The 20,827-nt window shown below is 42.6% G+C and overlaps 1 protein-coding gene across 1 annotated transcript in view; it reads right to left on the minus strand.

Annotated features, from left to right (window-relative positions):
* The window catches only part of LOC128698846 (nephrin-like), an 80,748-nt gene that overhangs the window by 4,830 nt on the left and 55,091 nt on the right, over positions 1 to 20,827 (minus strand). Inside the window, exon 4 of the mRNA XM_070097826.1 lies at positions 16,260 to 16,557. Within this exon, the coding sequence (XP_069953927.1) occupies positions 16,260 to 16,557 (298 nt within the window). The remainder of the gene's footprint in view (positions 1 to 16,259; positions 16,558 to 20,827) is intronic.

A 20,827-nucleotide genomic window follows, 5' to 3' on the forward strand; every position in this document is an offset into this window, starting at 1 on the left:
TGCAAGAGAGAGTATGAGTCCGAGGATCCAAATGGGTGCGAGTACCTGTATTTAAAACATGGAGGGGGTGGGTGGCAAGAAGAGCCTATAACTGAATTCCACGGGAATCACAGTGAGACCCCCCCCCCCCAGAGGAAATGATGGGCATTAAAATCACCAAGTAACAGAATCGGTGGCGGTAATGACGAAACAAGGAAGGCAATATCCGGAATAGATAATGCCCGAGAAGGAGAGAGATATAAAGAACAGAGCATATACCACCTATGTAAGTGGATACGGGCTGCTGTGTAATGCAGCGAAGTATGAACAAATAGCTGATGGTACGGAATATCAGTGCGTAGAAGAAGGGCACTTTCATTAAAGGTCCCATCAGGAAAAGGATCTGAAGAATACAGTAAATTATAGCCTGAGATGGGAGAAATAACAGCAGAGTGTAATTTTGGTTCCTGTAAGCAAACACCAACAGGGGCAAACTGGGAGAGTAACATCTGAAGCTCACCCCGATTACCCCTGAGGCCGCGTATATTCCACTGTAAATAGGCCATGATTGGCAATGATAAAGATACTTGAAATCCGCAGGTAAGGGTTCCTACGGACTAGAGGGGTTAGAAAAGTCCACATGCGGAGGCAGTGGAAAACGTTCAAGCAGCGAAGGAACGGTGCGCTGTGAAGAAAGGAGTTGCCCAGATGGAGCAGAGGAGAGAGAAAGAGCGGAAGGTGGATCGGTGCCCATTGATGGTTTGGTCTCTTCAATATATTCAGAGATTGCTTCAAGTGTTTCGGAATTCAGAGACGTCGTATTGGAGACAATATTGGAAATGGTAGGGGGAGGATGAGTAAAGATTGGAACTGTATTGGACTGTACCAAGGTAGGGGGGGCGAAAGGGTGGAGGGAACTGGAGAAGCGTGGCAGGGGACAGAAGAGGCAGGAACCTGGGAAGTGGCAGAAGAGGAAGAAACTTGGGAGGGAACAGGGGAGGAAGGTACAGTACGAGGAGGAGGGTGAACCTCTACACTTGTAACTGAGCCAGTGAGAGGGGGAGAACCAGGGACAGAGACAGGGAGGGTAAAATGAGGAGGTGGAAGATGGGTAGGAGGTGTTAACGGACCTTTTTTTGACTTTTGAGAAGTAGAGGGACGATTGGGAGGAGGTGTCGTACGAGGTCTCGTCGATACAGAGGCTTGTGAGAGAGAACTCGAAGAAGCGAGATCAGACTGAGGCGTTGAAGTAGGGACGTCTGAGCCGAAGCAAGCAAAAGGATTAGATACAGGAGTGACTATGGGAGAGGTAACCACAGAGGTGGGTGTAGAAGATGGGATACTAGAAGAGGGGGGACGTTTTGAAACACGGGAATAAGAAACATGTGGGAGTCTCCCTTGGAGGCAATGAGAAACTGCCATGGCATAAGGGAGACCTTCTGTCTCTTTGAGGTAACGGATTTCCCGCTCGTTTAAATAGACTTGACAACGGCGAGAGTATGAAGGGTGAGCCTCATGACAGTTAAGGCAAAAGGGAGATCGATTGCAAGACGTATTAGAATGGTCATCGGCACCACAGACTGGGCATTCGGCGATAGATCTGCAATATTTCGCTGGATGGCCAAATCGCCAGCAATTTCTACACTGTTGTGGTGTAGAGATCACCTTTCGAACTTGTAACCGAAGTCCTGCTATATAAACGGAGGATGGGAGTTCTCGGCTGTCAAGAGTTAAACGAGCCACATTGCTAGGGTATCGTCTCCGCCCGCGGGCAGGAAGAACGTAAGTGTCTACCTTGAGGATTCGGAGATCTTGGAGTTCCAGCTGTTCAAGAATGTCAGTGCCACATGTCTGGAAATTTTGTTGAACTATGGTATGGGGCAGAATGACGGTACCACTACAAGAATTGAGGGAATGATGTTTTCCAAGAGTGACAGGAACAGTATCGATATGGGAAAGACGAGAGAGCTCATGAGCCTGGATAGCATTCTGTATGGTAATGATGCGTGTACCACTCTTAAGAGCATGAAAAGAAATATCTTTACCAACATGGCGTAGGAGTGCCTTGCCAATACTGTGGTCAGAAAGATAGGCAGTAGAGGAAGTCGGTCATAAAGTGAAGAATTTAGTCCATTGTTCAGTCTGAAACTGAGCGTGGAAGGGTAGTGAAGGACGTGTCGATCGTTTCTGAGAAGAACGAGAAGGTGGAGAAGTATCATCAGCAGGTAATTGTTGTTGGCGTTTAGGCGTGGGACCAGAGTTGGTCCGACGTGGAACGGGTCGGCTATTTGAAAATTGCCGCACCGTAGAGGGAGAGGCCGGAAGCATAGTCAGAGGAGAGCGAAGGTCCGATAAATCAAAGGAGTCAGTCGAGGCCTCAGTACCTGAAGCGGGTGAGGAAACAGCACCGGCAATAGGTACAGAGGCATGAGGAGTGTCTGAATAGTGGTCCAAAGACGAGGCGGGGTCAGAACAGGGTGCGATATCAAGAAGGGGCCCGGGGGTAGTAGGTTCGTGGACTAGGGCTGCCATGGTTAGGTTACTTCTTTCTTTTTGTTTTTAAGAAAAAAAAAAGAAAGAAGAAAATAAAATAAAAATAAAAAAAAATAATAAAAAAAGGGGGGACCGGGGAGGGATAGTTCCTAGGAGGAATGAAAGGGCCAGAAATCTCCCTCCGCACCCAAGAGGACCTCAGCACCGCAAGTAGTGCAGATGCAGCATGGAACCCGTGCCATACCCTACCCATCATGCTAGTAAACTAACAATCCGGGATAGCAACCTCACATCTGCCGAGCTACCTCGGTGGACAAAAGAGAGGTCGACCGGATATCCGCCACAAAGCATACCTCCTTCGGCCACCACCCCCGGAATCCGAAAGGTGGCTTCCAGAGATACACCCATCGCCCGAAAGACACCCAAAGCTACTCCGGGATACCGGAGAGGGATCGGGACATCCCCAGGCGATCCAGATTCCACGGCAAACTACGCCACCGCCAAGAACCTCAACGGAATGGGATAGACCCCGGTATCCTTTCCCCTACCTAGGAACTAGCGCGCCTGTGGGAGAAATCCCAAAGGCCAAAAAGAGGAAGGGCAAAAGGGAGGGGTGGGGAGGAGGAGGAGGAAAGGAAAAAGGGGAGAATGGGGAGGATGGGATAGGGGAGGGGAGATTGGGGGGTAATTAGGTTCGGTCTGAGGAAGAAGACCGACAGGTCTAATTCCTCAGACCAAGAGCCTCTTCACCACGCCAAGAAGCCCCCCTTGAAGAGGTTAATTTTCCAAAAAAATATATTTTTAGTTAGAACACGTTGAAACAGATCTGTTATATTGCGAGTATCAGCATGATCCTAATATGATGTGGATCAAAAAGAGTTGCTAATGCAACATCAAGCATAAATATAACTTGTCTTAAGAGGGTTTAATGAACATTGAAATGGTTTAAACTAGATTTAGGAAGTGGTTTCTCACAATGTCTGTGAAGCAGGCTGCTGAAGGGGGACATTTTCCTTTATAAGTCGAGTCAAATACACGGTATGTCAGAGTTACTTATTTCTTACATTGTGCTTCAAATTTTCACTGATGGTGTAATGTATCTTGACGATTCATGGATCCATGTGCATCCGTGAGTCCCATATGTATGCTACATACATAGACCATTCCTAGACTTTTTATTCACGTGATAAGAGAAAATCACTTTTGATCGGCTTCAAACTTCCAACATTAGCGCATCCAACTTCGAGAAAGTTTGAACTGTTAATGAATTATGAAGATGCTATTTTGGCACTGATTAGTTTATATTTTTTCATTATTATGCCTTGATGCTGGTGAGAGGCTCTTAGTCCAATGAACTGGACTTTTCATTCCCATGTTTGGATCGAAGACCATTTTAAGTCTAGGGCATTTCTAAAAATAAAATTAAACGATTATTAACGGCATCAGTTTTTAATGATTGATGCATCGTAGGAAATAGATCATTGATTATTTTGGATTTTGTGCTGTAACTGGAAAATGCTCTGAACGCTTAGTACTCATGTGGTGTCCTGAAAGGAAGCTATCTCTAGATGTTAGGTAAAGTATTATGTGTCAGTTTTATTAATGAATTTGGTTTGTGAAATTATTTGAGAATATCTCTTCTGGTCAGTGGTCAGTCGTCACGTGAGGTCACAGGCCCTGAGCTGCTTTGGGGATTAGTGTGGACGGTTACAGAGCTATGGCTTGCTTTTGCACGGTTTTAAGATCTGAGGTTGGGGTGCTTCTCCAGGAGGAGATTAGGAGGCTGAAGGTCTATCTCAGTGAGTCTGGGAGTGAGTGTGAATGGCTGAGTGGTTGAGGGGAATGAGGCTTCTAGTAGTGAGGTGCAGTCCAGCACCTGCTACAAGTGGCGACTGGTTCCCAGTAATGGGAGGAGCATCAAAATAAGTTAAGAGTGGAGATTTGAAGATAGGAAATTGCTTCTCAGTTCTTTAGGATGAATGTACTTCAGTGGCCAGTGAAAGCAAGGGTACTACTGCCCCTGCTAATAGAGGTAAGTGCATTCTTGTGGTTGGTGACTTGCAGGTAAGATATATGGACCGTGCTTTCTGTAATAGGAATAAGAAGATGAGAAATAGTGTGTGCTTCCCTGGAGCTGGTGCTGGGGACATAGTCAACAGGTTGGATAATATCATGGCAGGTAATGGGAACAACCCCATTATCTGTCTCAGTGCTGGTGGAAATTATATTGAGAAGGGTAGGAGAGAAGAGCTGCTAGATAAGTACAGGTCAGCTTTAGATTTAATTAAGTCTAAGGGAGGGGTCCCAATCATATGTAGCATCTTGCCTAGAAGGGTAGTGGGCAATGAATGGTTGTCTAGGGCAATTGGTGTAAATTGCTGGCTAGACAGATACTGCAAGGAACTTGCAATCCCATTCATTGACAACTGGGACAACTTTTATGGCAAACATGATATGTATGCAAGGGGTGGGGTACATCTCTCTGGGGCAGGGGTGGTAGCTCTTGCAAACTCGATTGAGAGGGCCATTGCTGAAATGCCTAGGCAGGTTGCAACACTAGAGTTGAAAATAGTAAATGTATAAATGACATTCATCATGAAGTTATAAATAAAGACAATAGAAAAGGTCAGCAAAGGGGGACAGCAGAGGGCAGCAAGGGACATGATCCCTTAAGATTTACTATACTAATAGCAGGAGTGTAAGAAATACTATAGATGAGCTAAGATTAATTGCAAGTGCAGGAAACATAGATATTATTGCTATAACAGAGACCTGGCTCAATCTGAAAGATAGAGAGATGCCTTCTGAATGTCACATACAAGGCTATAAATTATTCCACACTTAAAGGGTCAACAGGAAGAGTGATGGAGAAGCGATGTATGTCAGAGACAATTCAAATTGTTGTGTTAGACAAGACATAAAATTAGAAGCGTCAGCTACTGAATCTGTTTGGTTACAGCTTCTCGAGGGCCGTGAAAAACTAATTTTGGGCGTGATTTACAGGATCCCAAATCTTCATAGGGAGTGCAGTAAACTTCCATGGGACGAAAAATGTTGTGGTAATGGGAGATTTCTATTATAGACAGATTGACTGGAGCAATTTGACAGGAAATTTGGAGTCAGGTAACTTTCCTGAAGCGATTCAAGTTTGTTTTTTAAAACAGTTTGTGACAGAACCATTAGAGGAAATAACCTGCTTGACTTGGTTCTCCCCAGCAGGGAAACACCTAATAATGGCAATCAAGTCTCTGTCCCTGACTTCCGCTTGGCTGATTTCAAAGGACTGAAAAATTACTTGGGTGGGCTGAACTGGAATGACCTGACAATGGGTCAGGCAAGTGGTAATGATTGCTGATATGACATTTTCCAGGGCGTAGTTCTAGCTGCTCAGATAATTTATGTTCCAAATAGGGAAATCAGATCAAACAAAAATTATCCTAAATGGATGAATAATAGATAAAACATCTAATTGGTCAAAAGAGAGGCATATATAGGCAAATCAAAAGAGGAGAGGGGCAATTAAGAAATCAATATATTCAGTTAGAGAAATAAAAAAGGGAATAAAAAAAGAAAAAAGAGATTATGAGGTTAAAGTTGCAATAGAATTGAAGACTAACCCAAAAGCATTCTTTCAGGTATACAGAAGTAAGATCAGGGACAAGACAGGCCCACTCAAATGTTACTCGGGTCAGCTCACCGACAGTGATAAGGAAATATGTAGAATTTTAACACATACGTCCTCTCAGTTTTTACACAGGAAGTTACTAACGATATTCCAGAAATAATAAATTATGTAGAACAGGTCGATAATAAACTATGCACGATTAGGGTCACAAGTGACATGGTGATTAGGCAAATAGATAAATTAAAATCTAATAAATCCCCAGACCCTGATGAACTGTACGCAAGGGTTCTAAAGGAATGTAAAGAGGAGCTTAGCAAACCTTTGGCTAATCTTTTTAACATATCACTACAAACTGGCATGGTGCCAGATAAGTGGAAAATGGTAAATGCGATACGTATTCTCAAAGCAGGTGACAGGTCCTTAGCTTCGAACTATAGACCATTAAGCCTAACCTCCATAGTGGGAAAATTTACGGAATAAATAATTGCCGAGGCAGTTCGTAGCCACCTTGAAAAGCATAAATTAATCAACGAATCTCAGCAAGGTTTTACAAAGGGGCGTTCCTGCCTTACGAATATATTAACTTTTTACACTAAGGTATTTGAGGAGGTAGATCATGGTAATGAATATGATATTTTGTATATGGACTTCAGTAAGGCTTTTGATATGGTCTTACATCAGAGACTCTTGAGGAAAATTAAGGCACATGGAATAGGAGGAGAAATATTTTCCTGGATAGAGGCATGGTTGACAAATAGGCAGCAGAGAGTTTGTATAAATGGGGAGAAATCAGAGTGGGGAAGCATCACGAGCGGTGTTCCACAGGGGTCAGTGTTGGGCCCCCTGTTGTTCACAATCTACATAAACGACATAGATGAGGTCATAAAGAGCAACATAAGCAAGTTTGCCGATGACACCAAAATAGGCTGTCGAATTCATTCTGACGAGGACATTAGAGCACTCCAGAAAGATCTGAATAGACTGATACAATGGTCGGAGAAGTGGCAGATGCAGTTTAATGTAGACAAATGCAAAGTTCTAAATGTTGGACAGGACAATAACCATGCCACATATAAACTAAATAATGTAGATCTTAACATTACGGATTGCGAAAAAAAATTAGGAGTTCTGGTTAGCAGTAATTTGAAACCAAGACAGCAGAGCATAAATGTTCGTAATAAAGCTAACAGAATCCTTGGCTTCATATCAAGAAACATAAATAATAGGTTAGGCCTCATTTAGATTATGCTGCACAGTTTTGGTCACCGTATTACAGAATGGATATAAATGCTCTGGAAAACGTACAGAGGAGGATGACAAAGATGATCCCATGTATCAGAAACCTTCCCTATGAGGATAGACTGAGGAAAGCACTGGTTTGGTAACAGAGTTGTGGATGAGTGGAACAAACTCCCAGGACATTTATAGAGGCTAAAACGATGTGTAGTTTTAAAAATAGGTTGAATAAATACACGAGTGAGTGTGGGTGGGTGAATTGGACCTGATTAGCTTGTGCTGCTGGGTCAGTTGCCGTATTCCTCCCTTAAGTGAATGTGACCTGACCTGACTAGGTTGGGTGCATTGGCTTAACCCGGTAGAAGACTTTGACCTGCCTCGCATGGGCCAGTAGGCCTGCTGCAGTGTTCCTTCTTTCTTATGTTCTTGTGGTCGTAAATAACCTTGACTATATTTGTTTAGTTTATTCTTCCTGAAAACATGACTTAAGAAATCGAAATGACACGATTGCAAACAAACCTTACCCCCGGCCGGGATTACACCCGCGGTCAGAGAGTCTCAAAACTCCAGCCCGTCGCGTTAGCCACTAGACCAGCTAGCCACAATAAGATTCATCCAACTAGGTATATTTCTACACCATAGGAAAGTTAGCACAGGCACCTCTGTGACCACAAATGCAAGTTTTTACAGACGAATCTCCAGCTAGCGTGGCCGTGACGAACTCTAGCTCAAGTCCCTTCACTGCAATCGCAATCGTGTCATTACGATTTCTTGAGTCATGTTGACGGCAGTGAAGGGACTTATGCTAGAGTTCGTCACGGCCACGCTAGCTGGAGATTCGTCTGTAAAAACTTGCATTTGTGGTCACAGAGGTGCCTGTGCTAACTTTCCTATGGTGTAGAAATATACCTAGTTGGATGAATCTTATTGTGGCTAGCTGGTCTAGTGGCTAACGTGACGGGCTGGAGTTTTGAGACTATGACCGCAGGTTCAATCCCGGCCGGGGGTATGGTTTCTTCCTGAAATCTGCTCAAGGTACTCTTATTTTTTATACCATATGTTTGCTCTCAAGACAATTGTTAATAATCTCTACATTATGTACCCGAAGCTTAAATAAAACTTATTTACTGTCTTACCTACTTAATTTCTTTTATTTTCTTAGGAGCTGGTCTGTCTTTATTAATGTTTTGATTAAGATTTACTTCAATATGTTTCATTGTTTTTTGAAGAAATGGGAAAACTGAAATAGTGTTTTCATGTGTTACATCTGTGTGTTACATCTGTGTTGCATCTGTGTGTTACACCTGTGTGTTACATCTGAGTGTCGCATCTGTGTGTTACATCTGTGTGTTGCATCTGTGTGTTGCATCTCAGTGTTACATCTGTGTGTTGCATCTGTGTGTTGCATCTCAGTGTTGCATCTCAGTGTTACATCTCAGTGTTACATCTCAGTGTTACATCTCAGTGTTACATCTCAGTGTTACATCTCAGTGTTACATCTCAGTGTTACATCTCAGTGTTACATCTCAGTGTTACATCTCAGTGTTACATCTCAGTGTTACATCTCAGTGTTACATCTCAGTGTTACATCTCAGTGTTACATCTCAGTGTTACATCGTCTCTTTGAAAGGTTTGACTTAGATTTGTGCAATATGTGTTCTGACATTTTTGGGGGTAACTTCGAGATATTAGTTGCCTTATGCTGAGTTGTAATTGCCTTTTCCACTTTAAAATCTTCAGTAGTATCACTGAGCAGTACTGGCATATGGGGATACCGCTCTAGGAATAAGGGGATAACCTTCTGGCAGCTACCAACATACATCTAGTCTACGTCATTGTTACAGTGTAACACTGAGGCAATGTCATATTTGCTCTCTTCTGTTTATCGTAATAAAATTCCCTCTCACATTTACATTAAAGAAAAAAATCAAGATATACTTGCCAGACGTCAGCTCCAGCAACAAATACAAAAGACCTATATTCATTGTTTTGACATTCCGAACGTCTCCCACCGTTCACACTCAAGAAATGGAAAACTCTTGGTATTGCCGGAAACACACTGACAACACAGTTCAATGGTTCTCCCACTTGTAACGTCCCCATCCTTTATTTAGAACGCAGTCACTCTAAACCATACCATGGGTGGGGTTAGAACCTGCGATCAGAGAGTCACGAAACTCCAGACCGACGCGTTAGTCAGGATTAATGTTATTGTACCTAGCTGGCCCAGCGGCTACGGCGTTGGTCTGGAGTTTTATAACTCTCTGATCGCAGGTTCTAACCCCACCCGTGGTATGGTTTGTTTGCAATCGTGTCATTACGATTTCGCGAGTCATGTTTACTCACTCTGCTTCCCACCAGCAGGACTCAGGTCTTGTAAACAGGTTTCCTAGAACCCCTAGAAAATGTTACGAATTTATGCAGAATGTTCTTCCTAATTTTCCCAATGCATTACATCACTAAACTGATCCTTAATAGTGTTTGTGTTGCTCACATGATCATTACTGATGTTTATGACTTCTAATCTGATGTTATGTTTCATAGATGGCCTACACACACGTGTTTAACACAGGTATTTATCGCGGGATTGCATTACAGGTGTTTTTCACGGGTTTTTATATTACACTATAAGTTTCGTTATTACAGGATGTTTTATATTTTCTACCATATCATTATACCTTGCAAATTACTTAACCAGGAACATGTTACATTACATAGATATAGTGGAAGGTTTTACAAATTATCTTTCGTAGAAGGTAGATTATATCTTGAGTTGTAGTCTAAGGCACTAGTTATCAGAGCTACATTGTATGGCACAACATAACGAGCTACAATGTTACCTGGAGAGGGTTTCGGGGGTCAACACCCCCGCGGGGGGTGCCAGGCCTCGTGGTGGATCAGGATCTGATCAACCAGGCTGTTACTGGTGGTCGCACGCAAACTGGCGTACGAGCCACAGCCCGGCTGGTTAGGTACCTGTCCAGCGTCTTCTTGAAGACAGCCAGAGGTCTATCGGTAATCCCCCTTATGTATGCTGGGAGGCATCTGAACAGTCTTGGGCCCCTGACACTTATAGTGTTATCTCTCAGTGTACTCAAGGCGCCCCTGCTTTTCATTGGGGGAATGTTGCATCTTCTGCCGAGTCTTCTGCTTTCATAGGGAATGATATTCGTGTGCAGGTTTGGTACTAATCCCTCTAGAATTTTTCAAGTGTATATTATCATGTATCTTTCTCGCCTGCATTCCAGGGAATACAAATCAAGGAATTTCAACCGTTCCCAGTAATTTAGGTGCTTTATCGTACTTTTGTGTGCTGTGAAAGTTCTTTGCACACTCTCCAGGTCAGCAATTTCTCCTGCTTTAAAGGGGGCAGTCAGTGTACAATAATATTCCAGCCTAGAGAGAACAAACGATTTGAAGAGAATCCTCACTGGCTTGGCGTCCCTAGTTTTGAAGGTCCTCATTATCCATCCTATCATTTTTCTAGTAGATGCGGTAAATACATTGTTGTGGTCTTTAAAAGTGAGATCCTCTGACATTATCACTCCCAGGTCCTTCGCATTACTTTTTCGCTCTCTTGTATGGTTAGAATTTGTGTACCCTGATACAGTTTTAATTTTCTCAAGTTTTCCATATCTGAGTAGTTGAAATTTCTCTTCATTGAACTTCACATTGTTTTGAGTGGCCCATTTGAAGATTTGGTTGATGTCCGCTTGGAGTCTTACGGTGTCTTCGATGGAGGTCACTGTCATGGCAATTCCGGTGTCATCCGCTAAGGAAGACACAGAGCTATGGCTAACATCTCTGTGATAAGTGAGACGAATAATAATTATTTCTACTAAACGTTTAACGCTAATTTAGTCAATGGAACTAAATTCGAATAAAAAGTTTATTTCAGTAACATCAATGAGATTTGTAAACGAATGGTTCAAAGAACCGACACGTTGATAAATTAGACACATGTGCAACTCTTGAGTATCTTTATTGAGGAAACGTTTCGCCACACAGTGGTTTCATCAGTCCATACAAAGGAGAAACTTGAAGAACAGGAGGAGAATGAGGTAATCAGTCCCTCAACCTTGAGTCAATGTGTTCAGTCCATCAATCTTGAATAGAATACGGCATATGAACGGAGAAGCAGCTTATAAACCGTAGGCAGGAGAGGAGCAGCAGTCGTAGGTGGCGTCACATTTGTTCAATGTGGAAGTAGGTTGTGCCCAAGGGTTAGACAAGTGAAGAATTCCCAAGTATTAAGATCCCAAGAAGTTGCAGTGTCTGACAGGTTTGTAGATGAATGGTTCAGAGAACCAACACGTTGATAAATTAAACATGTGCAACTCTTGGGTATATTTATTGTCTAATAAATAAGAACATAAGAACATAAGAACGAAGGAACACTGCAGAAGGCCTACTGGCCCATGCGAGGCAGGTCCAAGTCTCCTACCGGCTTAAGCCAATGCACGCAACCTAGTCAGGTCAGGTCACATTGACTTAAGGGAGGAACACGGCAACCGACCTGGTAGCACAAGCTATCAGGTCTAACTCACACCCACCCACATCCACTCATGTATTTATCCAACCTATTTTTAAAGCTACACAACATTCTGGCCTCTATAACGGTACTTGGGAGTTTGTTCCACTCATCCACAACTCTATTACCAAACCAGTACTTTCCTATATCCTTCCTGAATCTGAATTTTTCCAACTTAAAACCATTGCTGCGAGTCCTGTCTAGGCTAGATATTTTCAGCACACTATTTACATCCCCTTTATTTATTCCTGTCTTCCATTTATACACCTCAATCATATCCCCCCTAATTCTACGTCTTTCTAGAGAGTGCAGATTCAGGGCCCTTAGTCTATCCTCATAGGGAAGGTTTCTGATACATGGGATCAACTTTGTCATCCTCCTTTGTACATTTTCCAGAGAATTTATATCCATTCTGTAATAAGGTGACCAAAACTGTGCAGCATAATCTAAATGAGGCCTAACCAAGGATGTATAGAGTTGAAGAACAACCTGAGGACTCCTATTATTTATGCTTCTTGATATGAAGCCAAGGATTCTATTAGCTTTATTGCGAACACTTATGCACTGTTGTCTTGGTTTCAGATTACTGCTAACCAGAACTCCTAAATCTTTTTCGCAATCCGTAATATTAAGATCTACATTATTTAGTTTATATGTGGCATGGTTATTGTCCTGTCCAACATTTAGAACTTTGCATTTGTCTATATTAAACTGCATCTGCCACTTCTCCGACCACTGCATCAGTCTATTCAAATCTTCCTGGAGTGCTCGAATGTCCTCGTCAGAATGAATTCGACGGCCTATTTTGGTGTCATCGGCAAACTTGCCGATGTCGCTCTTTATGCCCTCATCTATGTCGTTTATGTAGATTGTGAACAGCAGGGGGCCCAACACTGACCCCTGTGGAACACCGCTCGTGACACTTCCCCACTCTGATTTCTCCCCATTTATGCAAACTCTCTGCTGCCTATTTGTCAACCATGCCTCTATCCAGGAAAAAATTTCTCCTCCTATTCCATGTGCTTTAATTTTCCTCAATAGTCTCTGATGTGGGACCCTGTCAAAAGCCTTACTGAAGTCCATATACACAATATCATATTCATTACCATGATCTACCTCCTCAAATACCTTAGTGAAAAAAGTTAATAAATTCGTAAGGCAGGAACGCCCCTTTGTAAAACCATGCTGAGATTCGTTGATTAATTTATGCTTTTCAAGGTGGCTACGAACTGCCTCGGCAATTATTGATTCCATAAATTTTCCCACTATGGAGGTTAGGCTTATTGGTCTATAGTTCGAAGCTAAGGACCTGTCACCTGTTTTGAAAATAGGTATCACATTTGCCATTTTCCACTTATCTGGCACCATGCCAGTTTGTAGTGATATGTTGAAAAGATTAGCCAAAGGTGTGCTAAGCTCCTCTTTACATTCCTTTAGAACCCTTGCATACAGTTCATCAGGGCCTGGGGATTTGTTAGGTTTTAATTTATCTATTTGCCTAAGGACCATGTCACTTGTGACCCTAATAGTGCACAGTTTATTATCGTCCTGTTCTACATAATTTATCATTACTGGAATATCGCTGGTTTCCTCCTGTGTAAAAACTGAGAGGAAGTATGTGTTAAAAATTCTACACATTTCCTTATCACTGTCAGTGAGCTGACCCGAGGAACTTTTGAGTGGGCCTATCTTGTCCCTGATCTTACTTCTGTATACCTGAAAGAATCCTTTTGGGTTAGTCTTCGATTCTCTTGCAACTTTAACCTCATAATCTCTTTTTGCTTTTCTAATTCCCTTTTTTATTTCTCTCTTTAACTGAATATATCGATTTCTCAATTGCCCCTTTCCTCTTTTGATTTGCCTATATATGCCTCTCTTTTGATCAATCAGATATTTTAATCTATTGTTCATCCATTTAGGATCATTTTTGTTTGATCTGATTTCCCTATTTGGAACATAATTTGACTGAGCAGCTAGAACTATGCCCTGGAAAACATCATATCGGCAACCATCACCACCTACCTGACCCCTAGTCAGGTCATTCCAGTTCAGCCCACCTAAGTAATTTTTCAGTCCTATGAAATCAGCCAAGCGAAAGTCAGGGACGGAGACTTGATTGCCATTATTAGGGGAATTCCATGATATATTAAAACTGAGTGATTTGTGATCACTTTCCCCAAGCTCATCATTAACCTCAAGATTATTAATTAGTGTTTCCCTACTGGCAAGAACCAAGTCAAGGAGGTTATTTCCCCTAGTTGGCTCTGTCACAAACTGTTTTAAAAAACAATCCTGGATCGTATCAAGAAAGTCACCTGACTCTAAATTTCCTGTCAAATTGCTCCAGTCAATCTGTCTATAGTTGAAATCTCCCATTAGCACAACATTTTCGTATGTAGATGCCTTACGAATTTCGTCCCATAGAAGTTTACTGCACTCCCTATCAAGATTTGGGGCCCTGTAAATCACACCCAAAATTAGTTTTTCTCGGCCCTCGAGAAGCTGTAACCAAACAGATTCAGTGGCTGACGCTTCTAATTTAATATCTTGTCTAACACAACAATTTAAATTGTCTCTGACATACATCGCTACTCCACCACCTTTCCTGTTGACCCTGTCAGTGTGGAATAATTTATAGCCTTGTATGTGACATTCAGAGGGCATCTCTCTATCTTTCAGATTGAGCCAGGTCTCTGTTATAGCAATAATATCTATGTTTCCTGCACTTGCAATTAATCTTAGCTCATCTATCTTATTTCTTACACTCCTGCTATTAGTATAGTAAACCTTAAGGGAGCTAGTCGCTTGCTGCCCTCTGCTGTCCCCCTTTGTTTGCTGACCTGATCTATTGTCTTTATTTATAACTTCATGCTGAATGCCTTTTATACATTTACTGTTTCCAACCCAAGTGTTGCTACCTGCTTGTTTCCCACACACACCCATACCTCTATCTTCCATCAGTTTAAAATCATAGGCATTTCACCAATGGCCTTCTCAATCGAGTCTGCAAGTGCTACCACCCCAGCCCCAGAGAGATGTACCCCATCCCTTGCATACATATCATGTTTGCCATAAAAGTTGTTCCAGTTGTCAATGAATGGGATTGCAAGTTCCTTGCAGTATCTGTCTAGCCAGCAATTTACACCAATTGCCCTAGACAACCATTCATTTCCTACTCCCCTTCTAGGCAAGATGCTACATATGATTGGGATCCCTCCCTTAGACTTAATGAAATCTATAGCTGACCTGTACTTATCTAGCAGCTCTTCTCTCCTACCCTTCCCAATATCATTTCCACCAGCACTGAGACAGATAATGGGCTTGCTCCCATTACCTGACATGATATTATCCAGCCTGTTGACAATGTCCCCAACACCAGCTCCAGGGAAGCACACTCTATCTCTCATCTTCTTATTCCTATTACAAAAAGCACGGTCAATATATCTTACCTGAGAGTCACCAACCACAAGAATGCGCTTACCTCCATTAGCAGGGGCAGTAGTACCCTTACCTTCACTGGCCACTGAAGTACATTCATCCTGAAGAACAGAGAAGCGATTTCCTACCTTCAGATCTTCACTCTTAACTTTCCTTACTCTGATGCGCCTTCCATTACTGTGAACTACTCGCCATTTGTAGCAGGTGCTGGGCTGCACCTCACTGCTGGTAGCCGTTGCTGCCTCCCCAACTACAGCCTCCTCACAGCGAGAGACAGACTGCTCCTCGCTGCTAGAAGCCTCATTCCCCACAACTCCAGCCACCTCACACTCTCTCCCAGACCCATTGAGGTGGACCTTCAGCCTCCTAATCTCCTCCTGGAGAAGCAAGACCTCCTCCTTCAACTCTCCAACCTCAATTTTTAAAACACTGCAGAAGCAAGCCATGCTTTGTAACCGTCCACACTAATCCCCAAAGCAGCTCAGGGTCTGTGACCTCACGTGACGACTGACCACTGAGATGGGGTATCACCCAACATATCGGTATATTTATTGAGGAAACGTTCCGCCACATCGACTCAAGGTTGAGGGGCTGATTACCTCATTCTCCTCCTGTTCTTCAAGTTTCTCCTGTGTATGGACTGATGAACCTTCTGTGTGGCGAAACGTTTCCTCAGTAAAGATACCCAAGAGTTGCACATGTGTCTAATTCATCAACGAGATTAATTGAATGTCTGCTACATATGACAAGACAAAAAATTGTAATGTACAGATATATAAAAAATCATTAACTTATAAAAAGAATTGGATGATAACTGAGGCAAATATTGTTACAACTTGAAGTTACCTCAGTATATATGAATTCAGTGAACGAGTAATTTACTGGAACACAAATCAAGCTTTACATAACGTCTAGAAGTGTGAGGAAATATAATAAAGGAAACTAGTGGAGAGTTACCTGGAGAATGGTAGCATCACTGGTGTCTGTCGCCCTCACTATACCATCATCCCAAGCTTCCAGTAGGAAGCTCTGATCCACACCTCCACTATATCCTGGAACACATGACACCGACACGCTCTCCTCCGTCTCGTTGAACACGCTGCATGAGCTCACCATGTCGGGCTTGCCTGCAGGGAACACGGTGAATGTGCAAGGTGTTCTCTGCGTGCCCACAGCGTTGGTCGCCCAGCACAGCAAAGTACCATAGTCCAGGTCACTCACAGGAGAGTATCGCAAGTCAGATCTCTGTGAGCTACTGTCTTGTGTGTGCATGCACGTGTGTGTGAGTAGGAAGGAAAATAATAATGAATGAGCAAGTGTTGGTAAGGAAACAGAAAATTAAGTGAATAAGAGAATATCAATGTCAAAATTACTCTTGTTATTATCTAGAATTACCAAGACTACGACAGTTATTAATACAACTGTTTAAAAAGGATTATTAACCCTATAACTACTACCATGGAATACAACTTACATCATAACCACTAAAACTACCATTAGTGATACCAGAATTGCAACTGTTCCTTCTTCTGCTGTTAATTTCACTTCTGATAATAGTGATATTCCTATTGTTAATATTGCCTTTTCTGTTACAACAATTATATGCATCTCAGTAGCTGCGCACTCGGAGGTGCGCATCCAGAACTCGATAATGCAGTCAGTAAACAAAATCAGGAAAACATACTATGTATGTGTAAAGTAAAAGGACACAAGTGCAACTAATGTGACATTTATTGTGGCAACGTTTCGCTCTCCAGGAGCTTTATCAAGCCATTACAAACAATACATGGACACAGAGGGTATATAAAGGCTCAGAGTGAGGTGAATACTAGTGAGGTACCATTTCGATGTTCACTAGTGGTAGTAGTAGTAGTAGTGGTAGTGACAAAAGTAATACAATATGGTAGAGCAATTAATACATGAGTAAAAGGATATAAAAGCTATTACTTGGGTAACATAAAAATAGGTTGGACAAATATAGACTGGAATGAGGCAGCTTGTTTCAGTGTTCACTCTCTGTGCTGTATAACAGGAGAGACTATGTGATGGCAGGGTTTACTGATTTCAGGAGGATTCTTGCTAAGACTTCGGAGATGGTGAAGCTGCCGTTTTGTTTAATAGTATTCGAAACAGCGATCAGTGCTGATTCAAGGCACTTGCGTGTGCGGAAATTAGTTTCTTTAATCACTAATTGGACGTCTCTGAATTTCATGAGATGATTGGTGGAATTTCGGTGTTGTACACAGGCGTTGTTTAAGCTGTCGTTCCTACATGCGTAAATGTGTTCATTGAGGCGGGTGTCGAGGTTTCTTGCTGTTTCACCTACGTAGATCTTGTCACAGCCTCCACAGGGTATAGTGTAAACTCCTGCATTGACTGGTTCGTGGTGCTTGGGTTTTGTCCTGGTTAGATCCTTAATTGAAGTGGTAGAAGCGATGGCGACTCTGGTGTTAGCTTGTGAAAGTACTTTTGAGACGTTTAGTGCAACCTGGCTGTTGGGAAGAATTATAACTTTGTTGGGAGCGGTGTTGATGCGTGGAGAATTGATGATCTGAAGAGCTCTTTTCTTGCAGTCTTTGATGAAAAAAGAAGGAAATTGTAAGTCAGTGAATGTTTGGTGAATGTAAGTACATTCCTCGTCAAGAAACTCAGGACTACAAATACGGTATGCTCTTAGGAAAAACCCGATGATGATGCCTCTTTTGGTCTTGGTATCTTGACTGGAATAGAAGTGTGTGAGATCATTTTTATTGGTGGGTTTCCGATAAACTTGAAATCTTACGTTGTTGTCTACTTTGTGAATGAGGACGTCGAGGAAAGGTAGCTTGTCATTGGACTCTTCTTCTAGTGTAAACTGAATCGCTGGTTCAACTGCGTTGAGCCTTGCCTGAAGATCCCGTACATCAAAACGTTTTGGAGTTATTACGAGGACATCGTCCACGTAGCGTAACCAAGTGACGCTTGAAGGGATGATGTTGGCGAAGTGTTCGGACTCTAGGTGTTCCATGTATAAGTTGGCTAGGACGGCACTTATTGGGGACCCCATTCCCATGCCGTAGGTTTGTTTGTAGAGCTTGTTATTGAAAGAAAAACAGTTGAAGTTAACACAGAGTTCAATCAAGTCAACAAAATCTCCGGGAGGTAAAGGAAGATTAAGGTCCTGGTTGACTTTACGTCGTAGAACCTCGATGGCTTTTTTTGGTAGGTACTTTTGTGAAGAGGGAAGTCACATCCAAACTGCTTAGTTTCTTGTTACGGATGGAGAGGTTACGGATGCGGTTGAGAAGGTCGCCTGAGTGTTTAAGATGAGCCGGGCTGATGGTCCCCAGAAGGCAGGAAAGATGTTTGGCAAGAACTCCGGCTAGTTTGTGTGGAGCACTGCCTATTCCTGACGTGATTGGTCTGAGAGGAATATTGTGTTTATGGGTCTTGGGTAAACCATACATGTGTGCTGGTTTAGGGTGGCTTGGTAACAAGTACAGAAGTTTCTTCCCTTCTCTAGTGCGTTTGAGTATTTGTCTGGTTTTGTATAGAAAGTCTTTGGTGAGCGTCTCCCACTGTTGAGTGCTGATGGGTTCGTATGTACATTGATCATTCAAAAGGTCCATCATTTTAGTGTTGTAGTCACTGGTGTTGAGTATGACGACTCCACCTCCCTTGTCGGCGGTGGTGACGATAATGTTGGGGTCGTTGGCGAGGTCCTTAAGAGCAGTGATGTATCTTCTAGGAAGAATAGAAGAAGAAGGTTCACATAAAGCTGCAGTGAGAAGCCCCTGTATATAACCCTTCTGGAAGTTGCTGTCACTGTGTCTATGGTTCCTGGTAACAAGATTGAGTTGATAGTTAGGTTTGCGTATGTTGGTGGTAAATTTGAGTCCCAGACTCAGTGCTTGAATCAGCACTGATCGCTGTTTCGAATACTATTAAACAAAACAACGGCAGCTTCACCATCTCCGAAGTCTTAGCAAGAATCCTCCTGAAATCAGTAAACCCTGCCATCACATAGTCTCTCCTGTTATACAGCACAGAGAGTGAACACTGAAACAAGCTGCCTCATTCCAGTCTATATTTGTCCAACCTATTTTTATGTTACCCAAGTAATAGCTTTTATATCCTTTTACTCATGTATTAATTGCTCTACCATATTGTATTACTTTTGTCACTACCACTACTACTACTACTACCACTAGTGAACATCGAAATGGTACCTCACTAGTATTCACCTCACTCTGAGCCTTTATATACCCTCTGTGTCCATGTATTGTTTGTAATGGCTTGATAAAGCTCCTGGAGAGCGAAACGTTGCCACAATAAATGTCACATTAGTTGCACTTGTGTCCTTTTACTTTACATATTGTCGGTAATTCTACCAACTTTATTACATACTATGTATGTGCGCATGCTGTCATGTGAGAATACAGTTTTACGTGTTTATACTTGTGTGAATATGTATGTGTATGTATATATATGTGCATATGTATGTGTTGTTTTGAGTTATCATGTACGAATATAAACTATGTATTTTATGTACTCGCATGGTTGGAAATAATCTCGTGCATGTGAATATGCACATGCATACGTATGTATACGTGTGTGTGTGTGTGTGTGTGTGTGTGTGTGTACTCACCAAATTGTACACACCTAATTGTGGTTGCAGAAGTCGAGATTCAGCTCCTGGTCCCTCCTCTTCACTGACCGCTACTGGGTCCTGCCTCCACTACATCACTTGTCAGACTATTCCACTTCCTAACAACTCTGTGGCTGCAGAAATGCTTCCTAACATCCCTTTGACTCATCTGAGTCTTCAATTTCCTATTGTGGTCCCTCGTCTCTGTGTCCCATCTCTGGAACATCCTGTCTCTGTCCACCTTATCTGTTCCACTCAGTATTTTGTATACTGTTATCATGTCACCCCTGACCTTCCTGTCCTCCAGTGTTGTCAGACCGATTTCTCTTAACCGTTCTTCGTAGGACATTCCCCTTAGCTCTGGAACCAGCTTTGTTGCAAACCTTTTCACTTTCTCTAATTTCTTGACGTGCTTGACCAGGTGTGGGTTCCAAACTGATGCTGCGTACTCCAGTATGGGCCACGATTCCTTACTGAGGTATTGGAACGCTATTCTCAGGTTTGTCAGGTGCCCATATGTCGCAGCAGTAAGTTGGTTAATGTGGGCTTCCGGCGACGTGTTCGGTGTTATACTCATCCCCAGATCTTTCTCCTTGAGTGAGGTTTGCAGTCTTTAGCCGCCTAGCCTATACTCTGTATGCGGTCTTCCTTGCCCTTCCCCGATCTTCATGACTTTGCATTTGGCAAGGTTAAATTCTACCAGCAGTTGCCCGACCATGCGTCCAGCCTGTCAAGGTCTCGTTGTAGATCTGTCTGGTCCTCATCTGATTTAATACTCCTCATTAACTTCACATCATCTGCAAATAAGGACACTTTTGAGTTCATCCCTTCCATCATGTCATTCACATATACCAAGAATAACACTGGTCCTAGGACTGACTCCTGTGGGACCCTGCTC

This window comes from Cherax quadricarinatus, chromosome 59 (assembly GCF_038502225.1).
Source record: "Cherax quadricarinatus isolate ZL_2023a chromosome 59, ASM3850222v1, whole genome shotgun sequence".
Classification (NCBI taxonomy): Eukaryota; Metazoa; Arthropoda; class Malacostraca; order Decapoda; family Parastacidae; genus Cherax; species Cherax quadricarinatus.